Here is a 21,832-nt window from a genome sequence, read left to right as displayed (position 1 = left end):
ACTAAAAAAGTATCTCTTAAAGTCGTTACTTTTAAAGATTGTTTTAAATTTACTTTTTAATCTTAAAATTTGTGAAATAATTATATCACTATAAAGCGCATACTTTAAATAAATAAATAAAAATATGTATTTATTTATTTTGGTCAAATTCAGACTTCTCAGGCTATTTTATACATGTAATACTTGAATAATTATTTGTAAAAATTAATTACCCGTAAGTCCAGAGGATCGCTTTGATACATGATATACTGAATTATGGAGTTAGGGGGAAACACAGAAGTTTTGCCAAAATGTAGCATAAATATTTTCGAAAAGGTATGGAGGCGATTGGGATGTGTTTATTTTACTCCAGAGGATGGCGTTAAAGTTGAACTCAGGACGGCCGCTGCTTCACGAAGAAGAACAAGGCTTTTTTTTTTTTTTTTTTTTTTTTGATGAATCGCAGACTGTTTATTCATAAGTTCAGATACGTGCTCGTTCACTCTTTTATTACCTAATTTTTTTTTCAAAATATTAAACTTTATTAAGAAACAGTATACAGAACATGTATACAATCAGAACAAAATTAACATATGCCAGGGGGTGTAATACAAAGAATTACATACATTCAAATAATTTGTAATTACTACAAATAGTAATAGTTTTCATAGCCTTTTTGTTAAGTGATCCACTAATCAATTTTATGTAACATAAAACATCATTATAGTAATGTTTAAAATTAGGTTTTTTGTTACTGTATTTGCATTTGTGAAAATAAAATTTAGCTAAGATAACTAATAAGTTTATTATAAAGTAAACATCTTCTTTTACGAAGAAGAACAAGGCGCCCAGCCGTTGGCTCCGAGGGTGACGAAGGCGCTTTCGACGTCACTGATGAGCCAGCACAACAACCAATCACATAGCAGACGCGAAGATGGCGGAATCGGAGATGAGCGTCAGGTAGGCACATAGCAACTTACTTTAGCTAAAGCGTGCGTTGTTTGAGTTATTTTTGCAGCGTTTTCCAGTGGGTATCATTTTTACACAGCGCTCCTGTTTACTAAATCAGACCAGCAGTGATGTGTATATTTCACTTTTTGCGTTTGAGCAGTTAGCACCACGCTGACTTAGCTTAGCAAGTACTAGCCGCTAAAGATTTGAATGGCTTTTCAGTAGCGCGGTGTGCCAGCCGCATGTCAACAACAGCATACCGCCACTGCAAACTGTTTACATTAGATATTGTATTAACGGCGCTGGTTTATTTAAAGACACCGTACTTACAGCGAGATAAAGCCGTCGACTCTCCGTTACATTCAGTAACCGCTGGGCTTGCTTAGTTGGTGTTAATTGAGAAGCTAACTCTACTGTTTTGATACGGTCAGGAAAACAGCTGAGTTAGGTTTAAAATCTTTAAACTTGACCTCCAAAACAAACTAAAAAGAGTTAGACTTGACAACAAATCGCAAAAGCCTATCCATCTCTGTAAGTACAAATAAACTAATTTAGTTTTAGGGAACGCTGATGAAGGGCTATCATTGAAGAGAGGTATTTAAAACATATCCATGGATATCATAATAACAAGACAACAGACTCATATTGAGGACCCCAACAAATGTTTATGTATGCAAACATGTATTGAGCTTTAAAGTACCGGTGACATCTCAAGTCTGGTCAAAAACTATGCTGCCATGGACAGCATTTTTATGTTGTTGTCTTAGTACCTCACCACAGTAGATGTAAAATAAATAACTAAAATGTCATCAAACTGCACACTTTGAGTTTTAATTTTGCACAAGGTTTACCAAAAAAGTTGCATTAACTGTGTAGGAATTACGATGATTGCTTTAAATAGTCTGTTCATTTTCACACACTCTAAACTAACATGATTAGAAATATAAAGATAATCGTTATTTTTAATGCTTCCATGGAAATCTTTCTGGACCCTATGGACATACTGAGTTTTCTATCCTTTTTTTTTTCTTCCCACAAAAAGTGAGTCATGTACGAAAACGGGGGAAGTGTTTATAGTTTTGGGAAGTAGGTCTGTCTTTTTGTTTGATGGCATCAGGGCAAGTTTGTTTTGCTTTGTTCAGTTTCTTTCAAACATGTAACCAATTCATAGAAAGTTTTTTTTTTTTTAAATTGAACAAAAAATAGCTGTTTGTAAATAAACTAAAACAGGGTACAATATTGCTACACATTTGCTGATTTAGTTTACATATTTGAAAAAGGGTGGACAGAAGTGCACACTTATTAAATCCCACACCTTCATCCCTCTTTAGTTAAAAGGCTCAGTTCTAATAACTGTAAAAACTTTAATGCATTAATCCCAATCGTTGCTTTTCTAAAATAAACCAATTTGTTTCCCAGGAGCTGTAGGGAATTATGGACCATATTGCTGGGGAGGTCTGCGTTGAGAGAGCCGGTATGTCCTTGTTGAAGAAAAGTGTCCAGCACATAACAAGTGTGCTGGACTCTTTACTGCTCCAAAAAAATAGCTTGTTGTAATGTTTTCTTTTTTAAAGGTAATAAAACAATCACAGTGATTTTTCTCTCTGTTATTAATGTTGGATGGTCACAGGCTCAGATAGAGGTAGAGCTCGACAGACACTGGGATAGACTTCATCAAGGACTTAGTTACTACAAGCCACCCAGGTATAGTTACAGTTATTTTCACATCAAATTTACTGTAGTTAATAAAAGTAACCATATAAAAGGTAACTGCAAGCATCACCTGTTACAGCTCATCCTCTGCTGAGAAAGTAAAAGAGAAGAAAGATGTTGCACAGCCCCTGAAGGACTTTGGTCTAAGGATCAGTAAATTATTGGTATGACTTCAAAATGTCAATCAAGAATGATTTCCAGTCTTTATTTTGTAGTGTGTATTTAATGATGATTTCATGTTACAGAGTCTCGATGAACAGCAGAGTGTTCAGCTTTTGCAGTGCTACCTACAGGAAGACTACAGAGGAACCCGTGATTCATTAAAGGTATCTGTCCTGACAGATATTTTCATTGTGAAATCTGTCTGAACTCGTAGCTTTCAGTGTAACTGAGATTTGCCGTTGCATCACAGGAACAAAAAATGTAAGACCGTAAAAAGATGTTGTGAAAGACGTTTCGATGTTAAATGAATACCTTTTTTTTTTTTTTTTTTTGTAGGTTGTACTCAAGGATGAGCGGCAAAGCCAGGCACTACTGCTTAAGGTCAGTACACGGATCTTCTGCTTTTCTTGACACAGCACATGTTTAGTTCAGTAAGTATGACAGCTTTTGTGTTTGTTTTTGCAGATAGCAGACTATTACTATGAGGAACGCATGTGTTTGCTCAGATGTGTCCTTCTCCTGCTCACATACTTTCAGGATGAGCGACATCCCTACAGGGTGAGAAGCTCCAGTCTTAGCATTACTCACTAAATTGTGGAACACAGCTTTTAAAAAACTAATTGTGCTTGGGATTGTTGTTGCTTTAGTAATGTAACCTTAGTTATGTTATGTTGTTTAGGCTGAGTACAGTGACTGTGTCAAAAAGCTGGAGAAGGACCTGGTGAGCAAATACCAGTTGCAGTTTGAGAGTCTCTTCAAGGCAGAGGCACCAACATGGGAAACTCACGGAAACCTCATGGTGATGACACAAGTTTGGTTGGCGTTGGCTTAATATCCTTCCTATTGCGAGGTAGCTGTGGGAGATATTTTCCTGTCAAGGATGCAAAATAATGTAGATATTATTTTTTTTCAGACGGAGCGGCAGGTGTCAAGATGGTTCCTGCAGTGTCTGAGAGAACAGTCTCTGCTGCTCGAGATCATCTTTCTGTATTATGCTTACTTTGAGATGAACCCATCTGACCTTCTGAACTTCACCAAGATGTTCAAAGAACAAGGCTTCGGTTTGCGGCAGACTAACAGACACCTGGTAGATAAGAGCATGGATGCGCTGGTCGACCGGATCGGGTAAGAGGCACAAAGTTTATGTGCGGTTCATGTCTTTCCCAGATATTTTTAATTGACAGACATTATGAAGACATTTCAGTATTTTCATTATTACAGTGACATGATGTCTTCCTATACAGAGATTAATCATCAGTTGATTCATATTCAATAGACTTTTTTTACCGGATATGTCAGAAACCTAAATATTTCATTCCTTCCGTAGTTTATGATGTCCTGTCTGTCTCTCTGCCCGGCAGATACCTGAGCGCGCTCATCCTGGTTGAAGGAATGGACATAGACTTCCTGCACAAGTGTGCTCTTGAGGATTGTACAGATCAGCACCAGTTCTCTAGTGCTCCGGCCGTGGTTAAGGTTCAGTTTGTTTTTTGGCTGCTGCATTCATAGACTTAATGTTAATATTGGTTCACAGACTTGTCTTACAAAGTGAAACATTTAAATAAATTAGGCTAAAATTGGCTAGGCTTCTGTTAACTCACGCAGAGCATATAATGAGAATGTGTTTAAATACTCATAAGAATTGTTGGCTCTTCTAGGAAATGGATCAGCTGCTACTGACATTTGGTGACATCCCTCATCACGCACCGGTATTGTTGGCCTGGGTCCTGCTAAGACACACACTTAGACCAGATGATACCAGCCCTGTGATCAGGAGGATAGGCAACACCGCCCTCCAGCTGGGTGTTTTCAAGTACCTTTCAACAATGCTCAAAGGTCTTGGAGTCTCAGGGAACAATGTAAGATATTTCAGATTGATTGACCCTTTAGAAGTTTATAAGAAGCAAATTTACAAAACAATTCTGTTCACTTAAAGGAGAACTCCCTCTGTCATCTGTTATGCTGCCTCTGTTATCTGACATAGCTTTAAATTATGTCCTGCTGATACACACCTTTGTTCTTTCACAAATCATAAGCCATGCTTTAAATAAAGTCCATGCAGCATGAGCAGTAGTGGTAAAGAACGCTCAGGGTGCTTCTGTTTGTCATCAGCAGCTAATGAAATCACTAAGTGCGCAGATCGAAACCAATCTATAATCAAGTGTCCAGAATGAAAACCTCCTGTTACAATAGTAATGTATTATACTGATCATCATGCATCAGTTTCCTTGTCAAGACCTGTGCTAAACTTCAGACCTCAGGTTTCATAATGATTTCTTTCAAAATCTGTAAAGTAATGCTGCACTTTTACAAATTATAGATAGAAATGTAAGTAGCAACCAACATTTGCTCAAAGAGTGGTGACTGTCTTGTTTTCCATTAAAATTCCATCATTTTTTTCACTTTTTATTTCTTCAGTGTACAGCAAGCACAGCAAAAATGTGCGTCTATGGTCTCCTCTCATTTGTGATCACCTCTTTTGAAGAAGAAAGTTTACAGGTATGCACCTTGACTCTACATGTCTTGATCCTCACAGACCTATTTATAACATGTGGTGATAATTTGCTTTCTTATGATGTGTATTACAGACTGATGGTGTGGCGACTCAGAGCTCCCACCTTATCGATGCTGCCTGTGAGGTCCTTTCTGCTCCAAGTCTGGCTGAAATCTTTTGGGAATTGGTGGGAAAAGCACACAGAAGAGAATCTTTTATTAAAAATAAAATGGAATTATAAATGTTGATGATGTATCTCGTTTATTAAATGTTTAATCCAGAAGCCAAACATGGGATTGGGAATGATCCTGGACAGCGCAGTGGGGATGTTTCCTCATAAGATCGGACCCTTGCTGCAGCTTCTAACTGCACTGCTTTCAAACAAGTCGACTGTTAAAAAGGTAAATGGCACACATGCACACACATACACACATGCAACATATCTTTCTGTAAATGATTTATTGATATACTTTGACTTCCTTGTGAAAGGTGTACAACTTCTTGGATAAAATGTCCTTCTACACTCAAGTTTACAAACATAAGTCTAATGACATCATCTCCAATGACGACGAGACACTGTGGAGGAGGCAAGCTCCCAAACTCCTCTATCCTCTCGGTTAGTGTGTTATTATTACTGTTAAATCTGAGTATAGATGAAAGTTTTCCCTGTGTTTCTCTTGTGTGACTAAATGGGGATGTCTGTTCTCAACCATTAGGCACAGGCCAGACAAACCTGTGGATGCCACAGGGAGTGCTGGGCCAGGTGATGAGTCCAGGTGAGCAAGGCTACGTGGTACGCTGGGAGTTTTCCTACAGCTCCTGGACTCTCTTCACATGTGAGGTGGAGATGCTGCTCCATGTTGTTTCCACTGCAGGTACATAGCAGTTAATTTTGTTTATAAGGTTTGCCCAGGTTTGCCCTGCTTCTGGCTCTACAACTAGTATAGGTTTCTGCACTCTGACCAGATTGGATAAGGAGAAGAGGATGGAGTGTGATAAACATGACAAGAAATATGGTTATTTGCATTTCTTGTAACATTCACAATATATACCTCATATACTCAGTTAAAACCTATTAAATACAGTTCTGCTTGAGTTTCTGGGAAGCAAAACAACTTGATAAGACTTGTAAATCCATAAGGCCATATGATCATGTGGTATGACAGTAATTGTAAAACCTGCACAACAGGTTTAAAATAATCACAGTTACACGTAAAGATTTCCACTCAGTTATACAATGATTCAGTAGCTGATGTCACCAGTTACTGGAGTAGCCAAATGCCTAAAAATGAATTATTTAATGAAGAAACACATTCATCAGCTGATTGTTGATCACTGACTGATATTTTTACCAGATGTTTTAGCCCACTGTGCCCGCGTGAAGCCCATCTTGGATCTAGTCCATAAGATCATAAGCACAGACTGGACAGTGTCTGACTGCCTCCTGCCTCTGACCTCACGCATTTACATGCTGCTGCAGAGGTAAAGTAAACTTTTGAGTGACACACATTAAACTTTTTGTGCTGTTTGCTCTGCCAGAAATAATCTTGATATGATTCTGGTATTATAATCTGTCTTTTCTCTCAGGTTAACATCCGTCATCAACCCCCCAGTGGATGTGATTGCTTCCTGTGTAAACTGCCTTTCTGTGCTGGCTGCAAGGATGCCAGGGAAGGTGGGTGTGCTCAGTGCTCGCAGTGTGAACATGAAGTAAAATGAGGGATTTAAAGCCAGTGCTTTTGAACTTTCTTCACCCAGTTCATATCTTATTTATTTATTTAATCAATCTTCAGGTGTGGTCCAGTCTGCACCACACTGGCTTCCTCCCCTTTGCCTCCAACCCTCTGACCAGCATGGCCCAGTGCATAAGGTAAAGAGGCCAAACAGAGTGCCAGGTATTACTTAATATGCCTTGGATATATCAGCGTTTTACTCAACTGTTTTATTTTTCCCCTCAGTGCTGAGGGGATGAAGGCAGGTAACTATGGCAACCTGCTAGTTCAGATTGAGCAGCCCAGGGGAGAATATGCTGTGACTATTGCCTTCCTTCGTCTCATTACAACTCTGGTTAAGGTAACATTTTTTAAAAGTTATGTAATCTTTCAAAATGTTGTCCTGCTACTATAATGTGCATCATGTGTACTTATTTTTATCATAGGGTCAGCTCGGCAGCACTCAGAACAAAGGTCTGATCCCCTGTGTGCTGCTGGTGTTGAAGGAGATGCTGCCCACGTACCATAAGTGGCGTTACAACACCTATGGTGTCAGAGAGAGGATAGGTGAGGGTGTTTTCCCTTTGCTTCTTGTCTGGAGACAAATTAAACTTGTATACAAACTGGCTTCTCTGTGCTGCTGCAGGTTGTCTTATTTTGGAGCTGATCCATGCCATTCTCAATCTGAGCCCAGAGGGAGAGGACCAAGGCAGGTAAGGAACAGTGTCTGAACTCTGTCACCTGCACATTTTCTCTGATGTCACAATGCTAAACAGTCAGGTCCTACAAACAGGCTTTTAAGGGTAATAACCTTAAACATAACAAGGGTGCTTATATGACGATTCTCTAATACTGGAATGGTATAAAATGTGCATTAATCTTTCCAGTTTGTTAAAATAAAAATATTTTGTTTCTTTCTTGCTATTTGGGAACAAGAAGTGGACCATATTTGGATGAGAGGATGGGAATCACTAGCCAGCTTGTTTAGGGAGATAAACAGCTGTTAATGTGTGCTGACATACTAGAACTAGAATGTCTTCTTTTCTTTTCTTAAACACAAACATCTCTAGAAAAATGTCTGTTTGCTCTAAATCTGAATATTTTACAATGGAAGTCTGAGGATTGATTTGCTCTTGGTGTTAAGTGGATCTCTTTTGGCACTTCTGTGTGGATTAAAGTTACACTTTACAGGCTGTAACTGCACCTGCTTTGTGCCTGCCCAAACAATCATAAAATTGTCGATTAATTAATAATGGTTGCAACTAACTAACAGTTGCCTTTTTACTCATGTAGTTGTTTATTTACTCCTTTCCTTGTTAATGCAGCGCTCCCAGCCTGCAGTCTCTGTGTATCTACAGCCTTGCAAATACAGAAGCTGGACAGGCAGTTGTCAATATAATGGGAGTTGGAGTTGACACCATAGATGTGGTCCTGGCTGCACAACCCAGCAGGTGAGCAGTTGGATGTGTTCAGTCAACCTTTCCTCATAGTAAGCACTCAGCTCTCCATTATTATTATTTGTTTAACTGACATTAGTTGTATTATATTTTTTTTCTTGGTGCTGTCCAGCTGTGGCTCTGAGGGTCCTGGTCAGATGCTCATCCAGACTGTCAAACTGGCCTTTTCTGTCACAAACAACGTAATCCGTTTGAAACCGCCTTCGGACACAGTGTCCCCACTGGAGCAGGCGCTGACACAGCACGGTGGCCACGGCAATAACCTAATAGTCGTCCTAGCTAAATATATCTACCACAAACACGATCCAGCACTCCCTCGTCTCGCAATCCAGCTGCTCAAAAGGCTCGCCACAGTAAGACTTCCACTTTTAAACAATATGTGAATATGTGGTTGGTGTTTTTGTTACATAACTAAACACTGACGTTGACCTCGTGTTGCCAGGTGGCTCCCATGTCGGTCTACGCTTGTCTCGGGAGCGATGCAGCAGCCATCCGCGATGCGTTCCTCACTCGGCTGCAGAGCAAGACGGAAGACATGAGGATCAAAGTCATGATCCTTGAGTTTCTCACTGTCGCTGTGGAAACCCAGCCTGGCCTCATTGAGCTTTTTCTCAACCTGGAAGTCAAAGATGGAAACGAAGGATCAAAGGTATAAAGTGCAGGAAGTAACTTTGGTTTTACTTTTCCCACTGCTGCAGCTTCATTAAAGACATCCTTGTTTTAAACTTGTAGGAGTTCCTGCTGGGTGAGTGGAGCTGTCTTCATGTCGTGTTGGACCTGATCGACTCCAAACAGCAGGGCAAGTACTGGTGCCCCCCGCTGCTACACCGAGCAGGTCTGGCCTTCCTCCTGGCCCTCTGGCAGGATCGCAGGGATAGTGCCATCTCTGTCTTACGTACAAAGTAAGTAAATGTTCTCAGTCTCACTTTGAGTTGGAACAACATGTGAAGGTGAAAAACCACATGATTAACATGCTGTATGGTGTTTTGTTTCTTTTCTTTTCTTTTTTTTAAACCAAAGAGAGAGGTTTTGGGAGAATTTGACGACACCTCTTTTTGGAACCCTCACCCCACCTTCAGACACCACAGAGGTATTTTGCTGTGTTGCTTAGTTACACTGTTTCCATGAGTACTTAAAAGTCAGTAAACGTGTAAAATGATGAAAATGTAACTTGTCCCCAGCCTTGCGTTCTGGAGACCTGCGCTTTTGTCATGAAAATCATCGGCCTGGAGATCTACTATGTTGTCAGGTGATTTCAGAGTCCATATCAAATAATAAAAACATTATTTTTTAATATTAAATACATCTTTGTATACATATCCCTTTATTTACAATGATGTCTTAGATTATACATATTTAATGTTGATGAATATTTGTGTTATTGCAGCGGCTCTTTGGAACAGTCCTTGAAGGACGGGCTTCAGAAGTTCTCCAACGCACGACGCTATGAGTACTGGTCACAGTACGTCAAGTCACTGGTGTGCCATGTGGCAGAGATGGAGGAAGAAGGCATCTGCTACTTCACAGAGGCCCAGATGTTGATCTCTGCCTGGCGGATGTTGCTGATTCTTTCCACTAACCACGTATGTTCAAGTACACACAATCATGGCCCGAAAGTTACGTTTAAAAGCGAAACGTTGATCTCATGATGGTACTGCAACCTACCTTCCTTCACTTGCATTTTAAGTTTAATTCCTGTAAATAATGATATTATGTGTACAAATTTTCTGTAGCTGTTATACTACGGTAATATTATCATCATCAGATTTTGACAGTGTTAATCAAGTGAAAATTTGATGATGTGTAAGGATAAAAAGAAGTATCATTATTACTATTTCTCCTCTGCATACAGTCCTCACTCCAAGCTAAGCTAACAGGCTTGTTTTTGCTGTTTAGTCATATTTAATGGGAGTTGAGAAGTACTGATCTTCTCATGCGCCTCTTGTAGAAAAAAGAATTTGTGCATTTCCCAGAATTTGAGACTTTAACTGCGTCTTGATAATCCTGTCTAGAACAAGCTCAGATGAAAACGATGTGTGATTGTGTTTTATTTTTTCAGTCTGATGTGATGCACTTAACTGAGGACTCAACTAAGCTGACCCTTTTCATGGATGTCCTAGATGGGACTAAAGCTGCTGTAAGTTACCGTAGTATGAAATATTTTCCTGTATTCTGTGACTTTTTATTTCTTCTCTTATCACTAGTTTACTTTTTAAACTCTTGGTCACTCTTTCAGTTGACAACGCCCACGTCTGCGCCTTGTCTTCGACTTGGATCCATGATGGCCACTTTACTTCTCATCCTCCTTAAACAGTGGAGAAGGTGTGTACTCATGCCTTTGACAAGTGAAGGCCCAGCACTGCGCACTAGCTGTCGCCTCATTCCTTTATCTTCTCTAAATCTTTATCTCCAGTGTGGTAGCTTCAGCTCCGGACATCCTGTCTCCCCTCTCCCTTATCCTGGAGAGTGTCCTGCAGGCTGACCAGCAGCTGATGGAAAGGACCAAAGCCAAAATCTTCTCCGCACTCATTTCTGTGCTGCAGATTCAGGGACTGGACGGTAAGAAGCACACATCTGATGTTTGTCTGTGTTTTAAGAAAGTGTCGGAGCGGTAATGACTTGGCGTGTGTTTTTTGACATCTAGGTGGAGATATTTCCCAGCTGCCCCAGTTGTTGCTGTCTGTATGTGAGACGGTGAAAGATGAGGCCCTGGCACTTATTGACAACATGCGACACACGAGCCAGTTGGGAGACACGGTGGAGGACGAGGACAGCATGGAGACGGACTCTCCTCGGGGCCCACAGAAGGACCAGAGAGACGGGGTAAGCGTGGCGAGGTTGTTGTTGATGAAGGTTCAAGTTTATTTAGTTTTCTGATCTATTTTAGATCAATTGTCCCAACATGTACTGTATAAACATACTTTTTTTCCTCCCTTTAAATCAGGTGTGTGTTTTGGCTCTCCACTTGGCGAAGGAGCTGTGCCGCACTGATGAGGATGGTGAGCACTGGGTCTCAGTGATGAGGAAGGTCCCCCTCCTCCCCTCAGTGCTCAGTGCCGTTGAACTGAGCCTTCGCATGAAACGCAACCTGTACTTTACTGAGGCTGCACTTCACCTGCTGCTCACGCTGGCCCGTACTCCGCAGGTAAACACAAACGCACCTTTTACGCTTTAGTACTTTAAACCCAGTTTATAGATCAGAAGAATTTGAGCAGATGTTGAGGATGTTGTCCGTTTTCCTTCAGGGGGCAGCAGCTGTGGCAGGAGCGGGAGTCACTCAGACCATCTGCCTGCCTCTTTTGAGTGTGTATGAGGTCTCACCAAATGGCACATCACAGGTGAAATATTTTTTTTCCCCCACCTTGCACATAAAAGCATGGATTGATGATGGAGGACATGGTGCATTCATGTCAAGTTAACATCGTGTGTACATGTCTCTGAGCAGAGCTTCTCCCGGAAGTCCCAGGATTTGGCCTGCTGGCCCGGGGTGTACCGCCTCTGCATGTCTCTAATGGAGAGTCTGCTTAAGACGCTGCGCTACAACTTCATCAATGAAGCCCTGGACTTTGTCGGAGTGCATCAGGAACGTATACTACAGGTGTGACTGCAGTAACTTACTGTGTTAACAAGGGAAAAGACAAAAACATGTCATCATGCTTGTCTTCTTTTAGGGCTGCCTCTTAAATGTGTCTGTGGGTGTAAAACTAGAACGACACCCATCGAATTTCTTAACCTCCAAAGACCCGAACTGATTTTTGTTTCTGAGAGAAATGAGATCCACATATAAGGACATTTGTTTTGAATTTAGATAGAACAGTGGCAGTATAATGTCCTCGTATCTGGATATCAGGCCCTTGTAGAGCAAAATGTATTATTTTGGTCTGGACATCCCAAAATGTGATGTCCACATAGGTGGACGCCAGGTCCTAGGAGGTTAAATCTAAAGATGTCATCTTCAGCCTGCCTGTTTTGTCTGTCTAGCAGTAAAGTATTTAGTTTTAAGTCAGGAATTCCAAATATGTGCAACAAAAGTATCAGTGGGCCCCTTAGTATTAGCCAAGCATCCTTTAAACACCACAGCCTACCTGAGTGTTGTTGCTGTCCCTGTCCTTTTATGGACAGTCTTTTATGAGCACAGCACCTGACCACCCAGTGCAGTGCCTGGTGAGTCCTCAGTCCCAAGTGCTCCTGCAGTTCCAAAAATAAACAGTTATTTGTGCAGCTTATGCACAACTGTGGACCTGTTAAGTACACTGAGCTTCCTGACCCTTGGACAGGACTGTATTCCTGTTATGTTGTGTCTAGCTACTGCCTGCAGTCTTCTTTTTGTTGGCATCTTTTAAATAAAGTCGTCACTTTCTCTCCCGCTCAGTGTCTGAATGCAGTGAGGACCGTGCAGAGCCTGGCCTGCCTGGATGAGGCCGATCACACAGTTGGTTTTCTGCTGCAGCTCTCGAGCTTCTGTAAGGAGTGGCAGTTTCACCTGCCCAAACTGCTCAGAGATGTTCAGGCAAGTCAAAAGGAAATCACCACATCAATGAGGAGAGCACAGCTCCAATTGTTGTTCAGCTTTTGGTAATTTAGTGTTTCTGTTTCCATCTGTCTCTTCAGGTAAACCTTTGTTATCTGTGCCAGACCTGCACCCATCTGCTCCACAGCAAAAAGATGCTTCATCACTACCTCCAGGTCAGAAACTTAGTCTTTTTTTTCTTCTTTAATATAAATTTGTAGATTGTTGTTTATACATTCAGATAAATGGCTGATTGTTTTCTGTTGTTCTTTCTTAGGCTAAAAACGGTGAGGCTTTGCCCCCTGGTCCCTTACCCAGGACACAGCGGCCCACTCAAACGTCAACTAAAGAAGCAGCAGGTGGAGGGGAAAGGGAGGAGGCGGAGCAGAAGGCACTGCTAGCTGTGCAGTGCAGTCTTCTAAAGATCCTCAGCAAAACCCTGGCAACTCTGCAGCACTTCACCCCAGACTGCTGTCAGATACTCCTGGACCAGGTCTGTTTGTTCCTGCTGCATGGTGACATTTCTGCAGATCTTTAAAAACAGGCGTTTTTTGTTTTTTTTTTTAAAGAAAAAAAAAAAAGGTGATGAGATGCTGACTGTCTCTGTGTTTGTATCAGTCTATGGACCTGGCCGAGTACAGCACGCTCTTCGTGCTTAGCTTCACAACTCCGGCTTTTGACCCTGACGTTGCTCCTTCATTTGGGACCCTGCTGGCCACCATCAATGTCAGCCTGAGCATGTTGAGCGAGGTAGGTGTTTATATTCTTTATTATTATAATCAAAGGTCTTTACAGCTTATTGCATTCGCATTTTCTGCTGTTTGTTAATAGATGGAGAAGAAGAAGGAACCGGTTTCCCTGAGTATAGCATCACTAGCTTCATCAGAGGAGATCCAAGCGCTGAAGTGAGTGATATGGCGTGTAACACTAGATATGAAACACTTTCAAGGAAACCGACTGTGGGAAAATGAAACTGGGGGTTTTGCTTTGAGTTAATGAGAAAATGAGACACTCTGGTACGTGGCAACTAAGAAGTAATGTGGAGCCGCTTGTTAGTTTAGCATCTTAACCAGGCCAGACCAACGAAACTTCCCCCACTGTCAGTGTAAAGATCTTTAGATGCACATTTAATTTCTGACCTTTATATAGGAAAATGAAATGTGATTTTAACAGCACATCTCAGTCTTTCTACATGATTTAAAAAAAAAAAAAAAAAAAAAAAAAAAGCTGCTGAAGTAAATAAAAGACATCTGTCAGGACGACGCTTTGGGGTTAAACTGAAATATGTGTATGCGAGTTATTTCTTCTTCACATTTTCCAAAGCTGCTCAGTGGGCCAAGTGTTTGGCCTCCAGGCCTTGTTTGACACCTTTCCAGACACATCTCTCATGTTGCATAAGATGACCAGCAACTGTTTCTCCTTACAGGTTGCTACGATAAGCCAATTGCATCTTTTCCAAGATACTGTTTGTTTTACTGTCAAATACAAATATTGAAATGATTAACTGGTGTCTCCCCTCCAGGTCACTCCTCATGTTCACCATGGAGAACTGTTTCTACGTGTTGATCTCTCAGGCTGTTCGGTGCCTCAAAGATCCTTCCATCCTCCCTCGAGACAAACAGAGGCTCAAGCAAGAGCTCAGCTCAGAACTGGTGAGACGGCACATCTGTTCCAACCCAAAGCTGTTCAAACATTTTGGGTTTTTTGCTATAAACACAAGAACCAACAACAAGTGTGTTTTTCTGTGTATCTGTGAAAAATGTATGAATTCTATCCAGTTATTGCTAGTGTGTAATCATGAAGCTGGCATTAAACTGCACCTTCTACAGTATTAAAACAGGATGCCTCATCTCATCTGTCAGACATAAAATAGCAGCAGCCTTGTATTATAAAGGATGCTTACTCCATGTCTTAGCATGATGCATTTGATTGCGTTTCTCTTTCAGAGTACTCTTCTCTCAAGCCTCTTCCGCCATTTCCGGAGGGGCTCGCCATCCTCTCCTGCCAGTGCCATCCTCCCCTCTACCCAGTCCAAACCACCTACGCCGGGCTCCAAGGCGAGTCATGAGGGTCAGGAGCCATTCATCCAGCTTGTTCAGGCTTTCGTCAGACTTGTGCAGAGATAGGTGTGGATATCCATAACATAGGCAGTTTTTTTTTTTTTTGTCTTCCCCCTGAACAAATAGTCGTTCTGCAGCAGCCATTAGTTCGTACTTGTTCTAGCTGCACAGAGGACGTCGTCTAAAACTCGGAGCCGAATTTTGCCAAATCTATCACATGACCACAACGAAAACATTTAAAAAGTCAACACAAGAAGCTGCCTGATGTCTTCATCATTATGAAGAGTGAGTCTTTGGGATCTTGGTGCTATGACTAAACAATAAAACACCAACGACTGTGGTCCCACGTTGTGACCTAGTTTTATAGGTCACTTTGACAACCTGGAAGGCCCAGACACATTTCAAGTGCTACTTAAAAAGAAAAAATCGACCTTTTATCACTTGATCTTTTTAGTCTAAGTGTAATAGAAAAACCTATCCTGTAAAGCGGTTCAACACTTTTCTAATTCTCATGTCTTTGAAGTCGTGATCTTTGCCATTTTCTTTTTTTGTGCTTCTCAGTGTACGGGTTTTGATGTGGTCGCTGTGATTTCTACTTAAACATATTCTAATAAAGGAACTTTTGTACCACAAATTCTGATTAGAATTTCTTTTTGAATCCACTTTGTAAAATCAAACTGCTGCAGACTCGAAGGCTTCAGCATTCAGTTTATTTTACTGCATTTGCACATACTTGCTAGAACACAGTTGATCTAAACAATCCTGTACATAAACTGACAGGTGACGACAACAAGTAAAAACTGGAAGTCAGTAATAAAATACAGTCATGTTGTCATATGCGTCATATAAAACGAATAAAAGGAAAATATCTGAATAGCACAGATTATTTACAGAGGCATACTCTTGCATTTAAAGAACTTTTACAACTTCAGTACCTTTTTATAGAAATCAAAGTAAAGGCGGGGCATGTGCAATAAGGTAGGAAAAGCTTAGCTTTCTAAGGTTAAGGTGACAGTTTTACAGCAGGACGGAAAGGCAGGATGCAGACTGGGAAGCTGCTGCGTCAGTGCTTTGCTGGCACCTTTAGTAGCTGCATTGCAAAGAGTTGTCGCTGTTGGGATCCTCCGAGGATTCAGAGTGCCTCTCTGAAGTCTGCCTGGAGACTGGGGCATTCGTCTGCTCAGGCTGAGGGTCTGTAGTGTCTACTACTGGCCATTGACTGGGACTTCCTGAAAAGAGAAGTTGAGGTTGTACAGTAAAAAAAACAAACAAAAAAAAACGACTGGCTTTAATGGTCACTTTACACCTTTGGCCACAAACATGCAGGATAAACAAAAACAATGCTTAAGGCACAAAAAATATTTCAAGTAAGTTTTCCAATCTTGTCTCCAGACACATGCATCTGTCATCTTGTTAAATGAATAGTTGCAAAGTTAAAAGTATGTTTGCTGTAAGGTCACGCAAAACACACCCCTGTGAGCGTAAATCAAAAAGCCTAACACAGTCCATACAGTGTTAGGAGGACACAGTTGTAGGTATGATCCTCCCAACAACTGTGTCTCATTACACGTTTAAATTCTGGTATTTGCTTCATGCAGGAGAAACAACCAGAGCAACGCATCCACACTAACCTTCGTCTGGTCCTCCAGACAGGCCTTTCAGGCCAAACTGGGTACAGTAATTTGTCTACCGATATTTCACAGAGAGGAAAAAAGGGGGAAAAGAGGAGTAATTCACTAATGGAGAAAATACCACTGTGGGTAACAGCATTAGTCTGACATATTATAACTGGGTCATACACTTCTTACTGTAGGCGTACCTCTAAATTCCCCCTGGCTTTCTTCAACACTCCATGGGTCAGAGACACTACAAAGGACAAAAATAAAACAATTCATTTCCACAGTCTTGTATAATTATACCGGTATCAAGACTTGACATTTACTTTATAAAATAATATCACACAAAGAAAAACTACAAAACAGGAGCAGAGAGACTGACTTGACAAATACTTCCATCAATAAACTCAAATAGCTGCAAAACTGCTTCAACCACACATTTCATCTTCTGTGCAGCTTAAAAGTAAAAGCAGATGAACTTACACTGATCGATGATGACTCTCTCCATTCCCTCTTTGAGCTGGTTGGTGGTGCGGAGACGCTTGATGGCTCCGCTCAGCATCCTCTCCTGCTGAGACAGCCGGCTCTTCAGTCGGGCTATCTCATTTCTCAGCAGCTCATCCTGATTTGGAGGATAGCAGGAAAGAAAGGATTTGGTCTGCAGATGTTTAACTGGAGAGCCCGGATACACAATGTGTGCTGTGCGTGTGTTTACCTGCTGGTTGTTGCAGCTGTCTCTTGCTATGTTCCCAACTGGCAAAGATACTCTCCACACCAGTTTGAGCAGTCGGCCAGCCTCCTCCAGCACCTGGTGCATGGTGTTAATGCTGCAGGATAAACTCTTCAGATGCTGCTGTTCAATCACCTACAAAGATGTGGACAGGCTAACATCACGTTTCTACTTTCTGTAAAGTTCAGCCTATTTAAACCTCACGATGAGCTCCCCACCTTGTTGTCACAGCCCTGCTGTTGAAGCGTGTGCAGGCACTCCTGCAGTTGCATGTCCATACTGCGTGACAGCTTCCGGCCGTCTGAGATCTGCTTGCGGAGCGCGTTGTAGTCTTCAATCAAGCCCAAAATGTGGCGCCCATTGCGGCTCGCCCACATCCGGTGACCCGGCACCAGCCGAGAGGGAGCACCGGAAATGCTGTCCCCAGAGCTGCTGCTGACCGAGCCACCATCCACCTCTGAGAGAGATTGATATCTCACATCTGAAAAGATCCAACATAGCAGATCCAGGAGACTTCAAATGTCACCAGTCTGTATTTGCTTTCATAGAAATATGTGATTTGGCTTCAGGACCAGCTTTGAAGAGCTTTTCTTACCGTGGTGGATGCTGGTGTGTTCTCTGTGAGTCTGGAACGAGTGATGGACAGTGTCTTCTCGGCCCGGCGACCTGCCCCCTTCATCTAAGAGTGATAAAAAATAAATAAGCAAATGAAACACCTGACCTGCCATGACCTGGCAGTGCCTACGTGGCCTTCTGAATCCATCAAAGCTCATCGGCATGCAGGAACGTGCTTTCCGTTTACCTGGAGAGGACAGCAGATAGTTAATGTTGATGGTTTCAGAGCGGCCGGGTCCTCTGAGCAGCTGCTCCTCCAGTCTCTGCCGCAGAGCCGTGTTGGTCTGGATGCTCCTCTCCAGCTGAAGCCTCAAGTGTCTGATCTCTGACAGCAGCTCGGCCAGGTCCACTGAGCCGGAGGAAGCGTGAGTGGACGGCTCCTGGGCCACCTCGCTGGATTCTGCACGCCGAATGAGAAAGAAATATCCTCCTGTTAGTGACGCTGAGGCTGAGAACTGCTGCAACCCCACAGGTACATTTCTACAAACTTGTGGTCAGATATTTTTATTCGCATGTGAGAAATAAGAACAAAAGAATAAAAAAAAAAAAATCCAAATCAAACTGAATCTGAAAAAATAAATGCTGCAAAATTACACGTCTGGTGTGTAAAGGCCTTAAATTTGATCATGTCAGCCAACAGGAACATTTCGCATATAAATTATTGTGAATGTTGGCTGATAAGGGTTGAGAAACTGTAGTGCAGGAATTCCAAACAGGATTTGAAGTTAATTGAAATTTGATGGTGTCACCATTACTTAGTTTATACAGTGTCAAATCTGGTGGACAAAGTGCAATCAAAAGATTCTGCAAATACACCCATAAATGCTAAAAACAAAACTGAATACAAGTTTGGAGGGTTTCCTCTTGAAGATGATCTCCTTGTCTCCCTCTTTACTGCCCCCATGTGGCCATGTTTCATCCAAAAAAAACAATACACCAATTATTAGCCAATATCATTAGACATTCTCATTACAATCTATCATCTTGTCAGTACACCAATCCAAACATGATCCAAATTTTTTTCTATACAACAAAAAGTAAAAGTTTCTTCCTCCAATACTCGTGCAAGCTGCTGGAAAATCTGACTACAGCACAAACATTTCAGAAGAACTCCAGCTACTGAAAAACAAAAACGGAAATCGTGCAGTACCGTTGTATTTGTTAGACTCGCTTTTTATTTTTTCGTAAACTTGCAGCTCCACCCGCAGCGTCTGGAGGAGATGTTGGGAGTCGGACAGCTGCTGCCTCTGGAGCTTCACCTCGCACTGCAACCTGGAGACAGTGATTGAAAGCGCAGCCAACACTTATTAAGAAATTCAGCCTAAAGTGATGCCTTGCCTTTAAAATTCGATATATTAAAAAAATTTATATTGTATGTATGTATGTATGTATGTATGTATGTATGTATGTATGTATGTATGTATGTATGTATGTATATTTATACATACATACATACATACATACATATTATATATAGGCACACACATATAAAACAGAAACACTACCTACAACAAGCCTAATGTGTATACATTAGACAAAGTGACACACTCAGGTGAATGAAAGGGAGAGGAGATCTGACAGTAATCTACACTCCTGGTTTCGAGTGTCAGCCTCATGTCAGCAGGACCCGTGGCAAGAGGTCACATACCATCACTGTTAGCATCGTGTGCATGTGTGTGTTCACGGATGAGCCTTCAAGTGATGAGCTCAGGTTTCAGAGACATACTAACAGTAAGGAATAATGGCAACAGTAATGACTTTTTAGAATGGCCATTAGTAGCTATGTGGAGTGTCAGGTTACACAAATGAGTGCTTTAATGACATTAAGCGTGTGGTGTAGAAATGTGTGCTCCCCATCAGGACTGATGTTGTGTGTGTGTGTGTGTGTGTACCTGTGCAGCTCCTCCCTGCTGCGGTGCAGTGAATCCTGCAGCTGGGAGTTTTCCCGGCTGCTGTGCTCCAGTCGCTCCTGCAGTTGGCTGTTTTCCTGCCTCAGAGCTTCACACTCCCTCCTGCTCTGCTCCAGTTTGGCCGTCCGCCTGGCCAGGGTCTCCCGGAGCTTCTCATTCTCCTTCTGCTTGTCTGGAGGAAATAAAGGTTGTAAACCTTGTTAAGTATGTAATTCCCGGAGATAATGGAAAAATATTTAGGGTATTATAGATCAGCATCAACAAGGACAACAAAAGAAATTAGCATCCGTTTCTCTCCTCTTCTTTTTTTCTTACTGAAAATCATGTGATTTTTAACTAAACATAAGAAGAGCGATACCTCTGGATGCCATGCTGAGCTGTTCCTTCAGAGTTTGGTTTTGTCCCCAGAGGAATCGCACCTCCTGAGTCAGCTGACCCTGCTCCTCGTTGCCGTGGATGAAGATGTTGGTGGCTGCTGGACATGGCACATACACATGTTGGACATGTGGAAACAAAAGACCCTAAATAGTCAAAGACAGTTTTTTGGTGTGTACCTGGGTCTTTTTCCACTTCAGCTAGTCTCCTCTCCAGCTGCTCCCTGAGACGGTCGTTGGTGCGAATACTTTCCTCCAGACGTTGTCGCAAAGCTCTGATCTCCTGTAGATGCTCTGCCAGCAGGTCTAACAGACACACGTGGATAAAGCACATTTAAAGGGAAATTCCATGTCGTTTTTTTACTTCTTTACATTAGCAACAAACTCACACAGCTCATATAATTAACAACATTTCTCTATATAATGTAGTCATTAACTGACATGCTAATCAGCCTACTATTGCTTTATATTTACCTGAATTCATCGTATGAGGCTGTCCTCCAGCATTCCTTTGTGCGCTCGTGTCTCCATCTTGTTTCTGTGCCTTTGTTTGAGGCCCTGAGCCCTCCTGGTCGTGCCCTTGTTCCTGCTCCTGATGATGGGAGGTGGTCTGGGCCATGATAGAGCGATGCAGGTCCAGTTCGCTGCGTAGGGTGGCGTTAAGCTCCTCGCTGCTCCTCAGCTGCTCCTGCAGCCGCCCGTTCTCCCTATGCAGGCCCTGCAGTCTGCCGCCAGCATCTCTGTGACCGGACACACCTTTGTCCTGAGCTCCTCCTATAGGTGACACAGTTGCACCCGTCCAATCAGGGTGTAATTGTTGACCTGAACGTGCACAGGAAGACAACAACACATGTGTAATCCAACACTTCAAATCCAAATTGCATATTATTATTATTATTCTTTGTCTCCAGGTGCTTCTAAAGGACTTCACTTGTCTCTGCAATAGCCTCTTGGTCACAAAATATCAGAAGATTGAAACAGATATGTGCCACTGAATAATGCAACTTTAAGTGGCAGTGGATTGAAACTGGACACCTCCTCTGGCATTGGCTGGCAAGCTTTGTCCTGCAGAACGCCTCACTGCAACAGAAAGGATCTGAGTGGACAATAAGTGAGTGGTATTACAGGCAGGCACTAGACTGCCTGCGCACGTAGAAGAGGAGCCGTTTGATCTCAATGACTGTGCAACGGGCAAGAAGGGAAGAAAATATGCATTTTTAATGAAGCAAACTGAATTAATCCTAGTCTGGCACAAAATCTCCAGCAGTATCAGGGGTAAAACTCTGACAAAAGGCTTCTGAGACTTAAAGCATTGGATCCAGAAATACTTACTGTGGGTTCGATTGCCACCTTGTGTGGTTGGGCTGCTGTGGCAGGAGGAAGAAGTCCTGTCTGAGTGGGACAGATCAGAGTGAGAGCTGTGGTGGCTGCTGAGACTCTGGCGTCTAATCTGGCTCTGCAGGCTCTGGATGAGACGGTTCTTCTCCTGCAGCTCTTTAGCCAACCTGGAAGGAGAAGGAATGATGCGTGTTAACACCAGTCGGGAGGC

General features: G+C 42.1%; 2 protein-coding genes across 13 annotated transcripts in view; one reads left to right on the top strand and one right to left on the bottom strand.

Moving 5' to 3' along the window:
• Window positions 1–861: 861 nt before the first annotated feature.
• nup188 (nucleoporin 188) lies at window positions 862–16,345 on the top strand. The gene is made up of 43 exons (XM_085464085.1): window positions 862–939; window positions 2,350–2,404; window positions 2,561–2,634; window positions 2,723–2,807; window positions 2,889–2,969; window positions 3,142–3,186; window positions 3,271–3,363; window positions 3,485–3,604; window positions 3,719–3,930; window positions 4,167–4,281; window positions 4,464–4,664; window positions 5,224–5,304; window positions 5,394–5,486; window positions 5,581–5,700; window positions 5,789–5,915; window positions 6,016–6,174; window positions 6,655–6,781; window positions 6,887–6,974; window positions 7,093–7,169; window positions 7,258–7,372; window positions 7,458–7,578; window positions 7,658–7,724; window positions 8,337–8,462; window positions 8,581–8,821; window positions 8,911–9,117; window positions 9,201–9,370; window positions 9,489–9,558; window positions 9,650–9,717; window positions 9,856–10,051; window positions 10,528–10,605; window positions 10,705–10,790; window positions 10,882–11,027; window positions 11,113–11,291; window positions 11,413–11,613; window positions 11,714–11,806; window positions 11,914–12,066; window positions 12,841–12,978; window positions 13,080–13,154; window positions 13,256–13,471; window positions 13,597–13,728; window positions 13,810–13,883; window positions 14,501–14,630; window positions 14,925–16,345. The coding sequence occupies exons 1-43, from the start codon at window positions 914–916 to the stop codon at window positions 15,102–15,104; spliced, it is 5,241 nt and encodes a 1,746-aa protein (XP_085320211.1). The 5' UTR covers window positions 862–913; the 3' UTR covers window positions 15,105–16,345.
• Window positions 15,735–21,832, bottom strand: part of cdk5rap2 (CDK5 regulatory subunit associated protein 2) — a 38,678-nt gene continuing 32,580 nt past the window's right edge. For 9 of the 12 annotated variants that reach the window (XM_085464072.1, XM_085464078.1, XM_085464074.1 and 6 more), the window contains 14 exons: window positions 21,616–21,788; window positions 20,758–21,105; window positions 20,464–20,589; window positions 20,268–20,384; window positions 19,892–20,081; window positions 19,150–19,271; window positions 18,187–18,399; window positions 17,980–18,063; window positions 17,603–17,865; window positions 17,370–17,519; window positions 17,138–17,276; window positions 16,858–16,904; window positions 16,670–16,724; window positions 15,735–16,267 (listed from right to left, as the gene is read on the bottom strand). In XM_085464072.1, the coding sequence (XP_085320198.1) occupies window positions 16,122–16,267; window positions 16,670–16,724; window positions 16,858–16,904; window positions 17,138–17,276; window positions 17,370–17,519; window positions 17,603–17,865; window positions 17,980–18,063; window positions 18,187–18,399; window positions 19,150–19,271; window positions 19,892–20,081; window positions 20,268–20,384; window positions 20,464–20,589; window positions 20,758–21,105; window positions 21,616–21,788 (2,173 nt within the window). In that variant the 3' untranslated portion in view covers window positions 15,735–16,121. The remainder of the gene's footprint in view (window positions 16,268–16,669; window positions 16,725–16,857; window positions 16,905–17,137; window positions 17,277–17,369; window positions 17,520–17,602; window positions 17,866–17,979; window positions 18,064–18,186; window positions 18,400–19,149; window positions 19,272–19,891; window positions 20,082–20,267; window positions 20,385–20,463; window positions 20,590–20,757; window positions 21,106–21,615; window positions 21,789–21,832) is intronic. The other 3 variants (XM_085464076.1, XM_085464075.1, XM_085464080.1) reach the window with 3 other exon arrangements.

The sequence above is a fragment of the Copadichromis virginalis genome, linkage group LG7 (assembly GCF_057382275.1).
Source record: "Copadichromis virginalis isolate Kocher_CV1m ecotype Utaka linkage group LG7, C_Virginalis_male_GT1.1, whole genome shotgun sequence".
Classification (NCBI taxonomy): Eukaryota; Metazoa; Chordata; class Actinopteri; order Cichliformes; family Cichlidae; genus Copadichromis; species Copadichromis virginalis.
Note: the sequence above shows the minus strand (reverse complement) of the source record. Positions and strands in the feature narration are given on the sequence as shown.

Bases quoted from the DNA above. Each gene is read 5' to 3' on its own strand.
- nup188 (XM_085464085.1), top strand. From the start codon at position 914: ATGGCGGAATCGGAGATGAGCGTCAG. The intron at 3,605-3,718 runs GTGATGACACAA...ATTTTTTTTCAG, and splicing joins AAACTCACGGAAACCTCATG to ACGGAGCGGCAGGTGTCAAG. The intron at 5,701-5,788 runs GTAAATGGCACA...TCCTTGTGAAAG, and splicing joins ACAAGTCGACTGTTAAAAAG to GTGTACAACTTCTTGGATAA.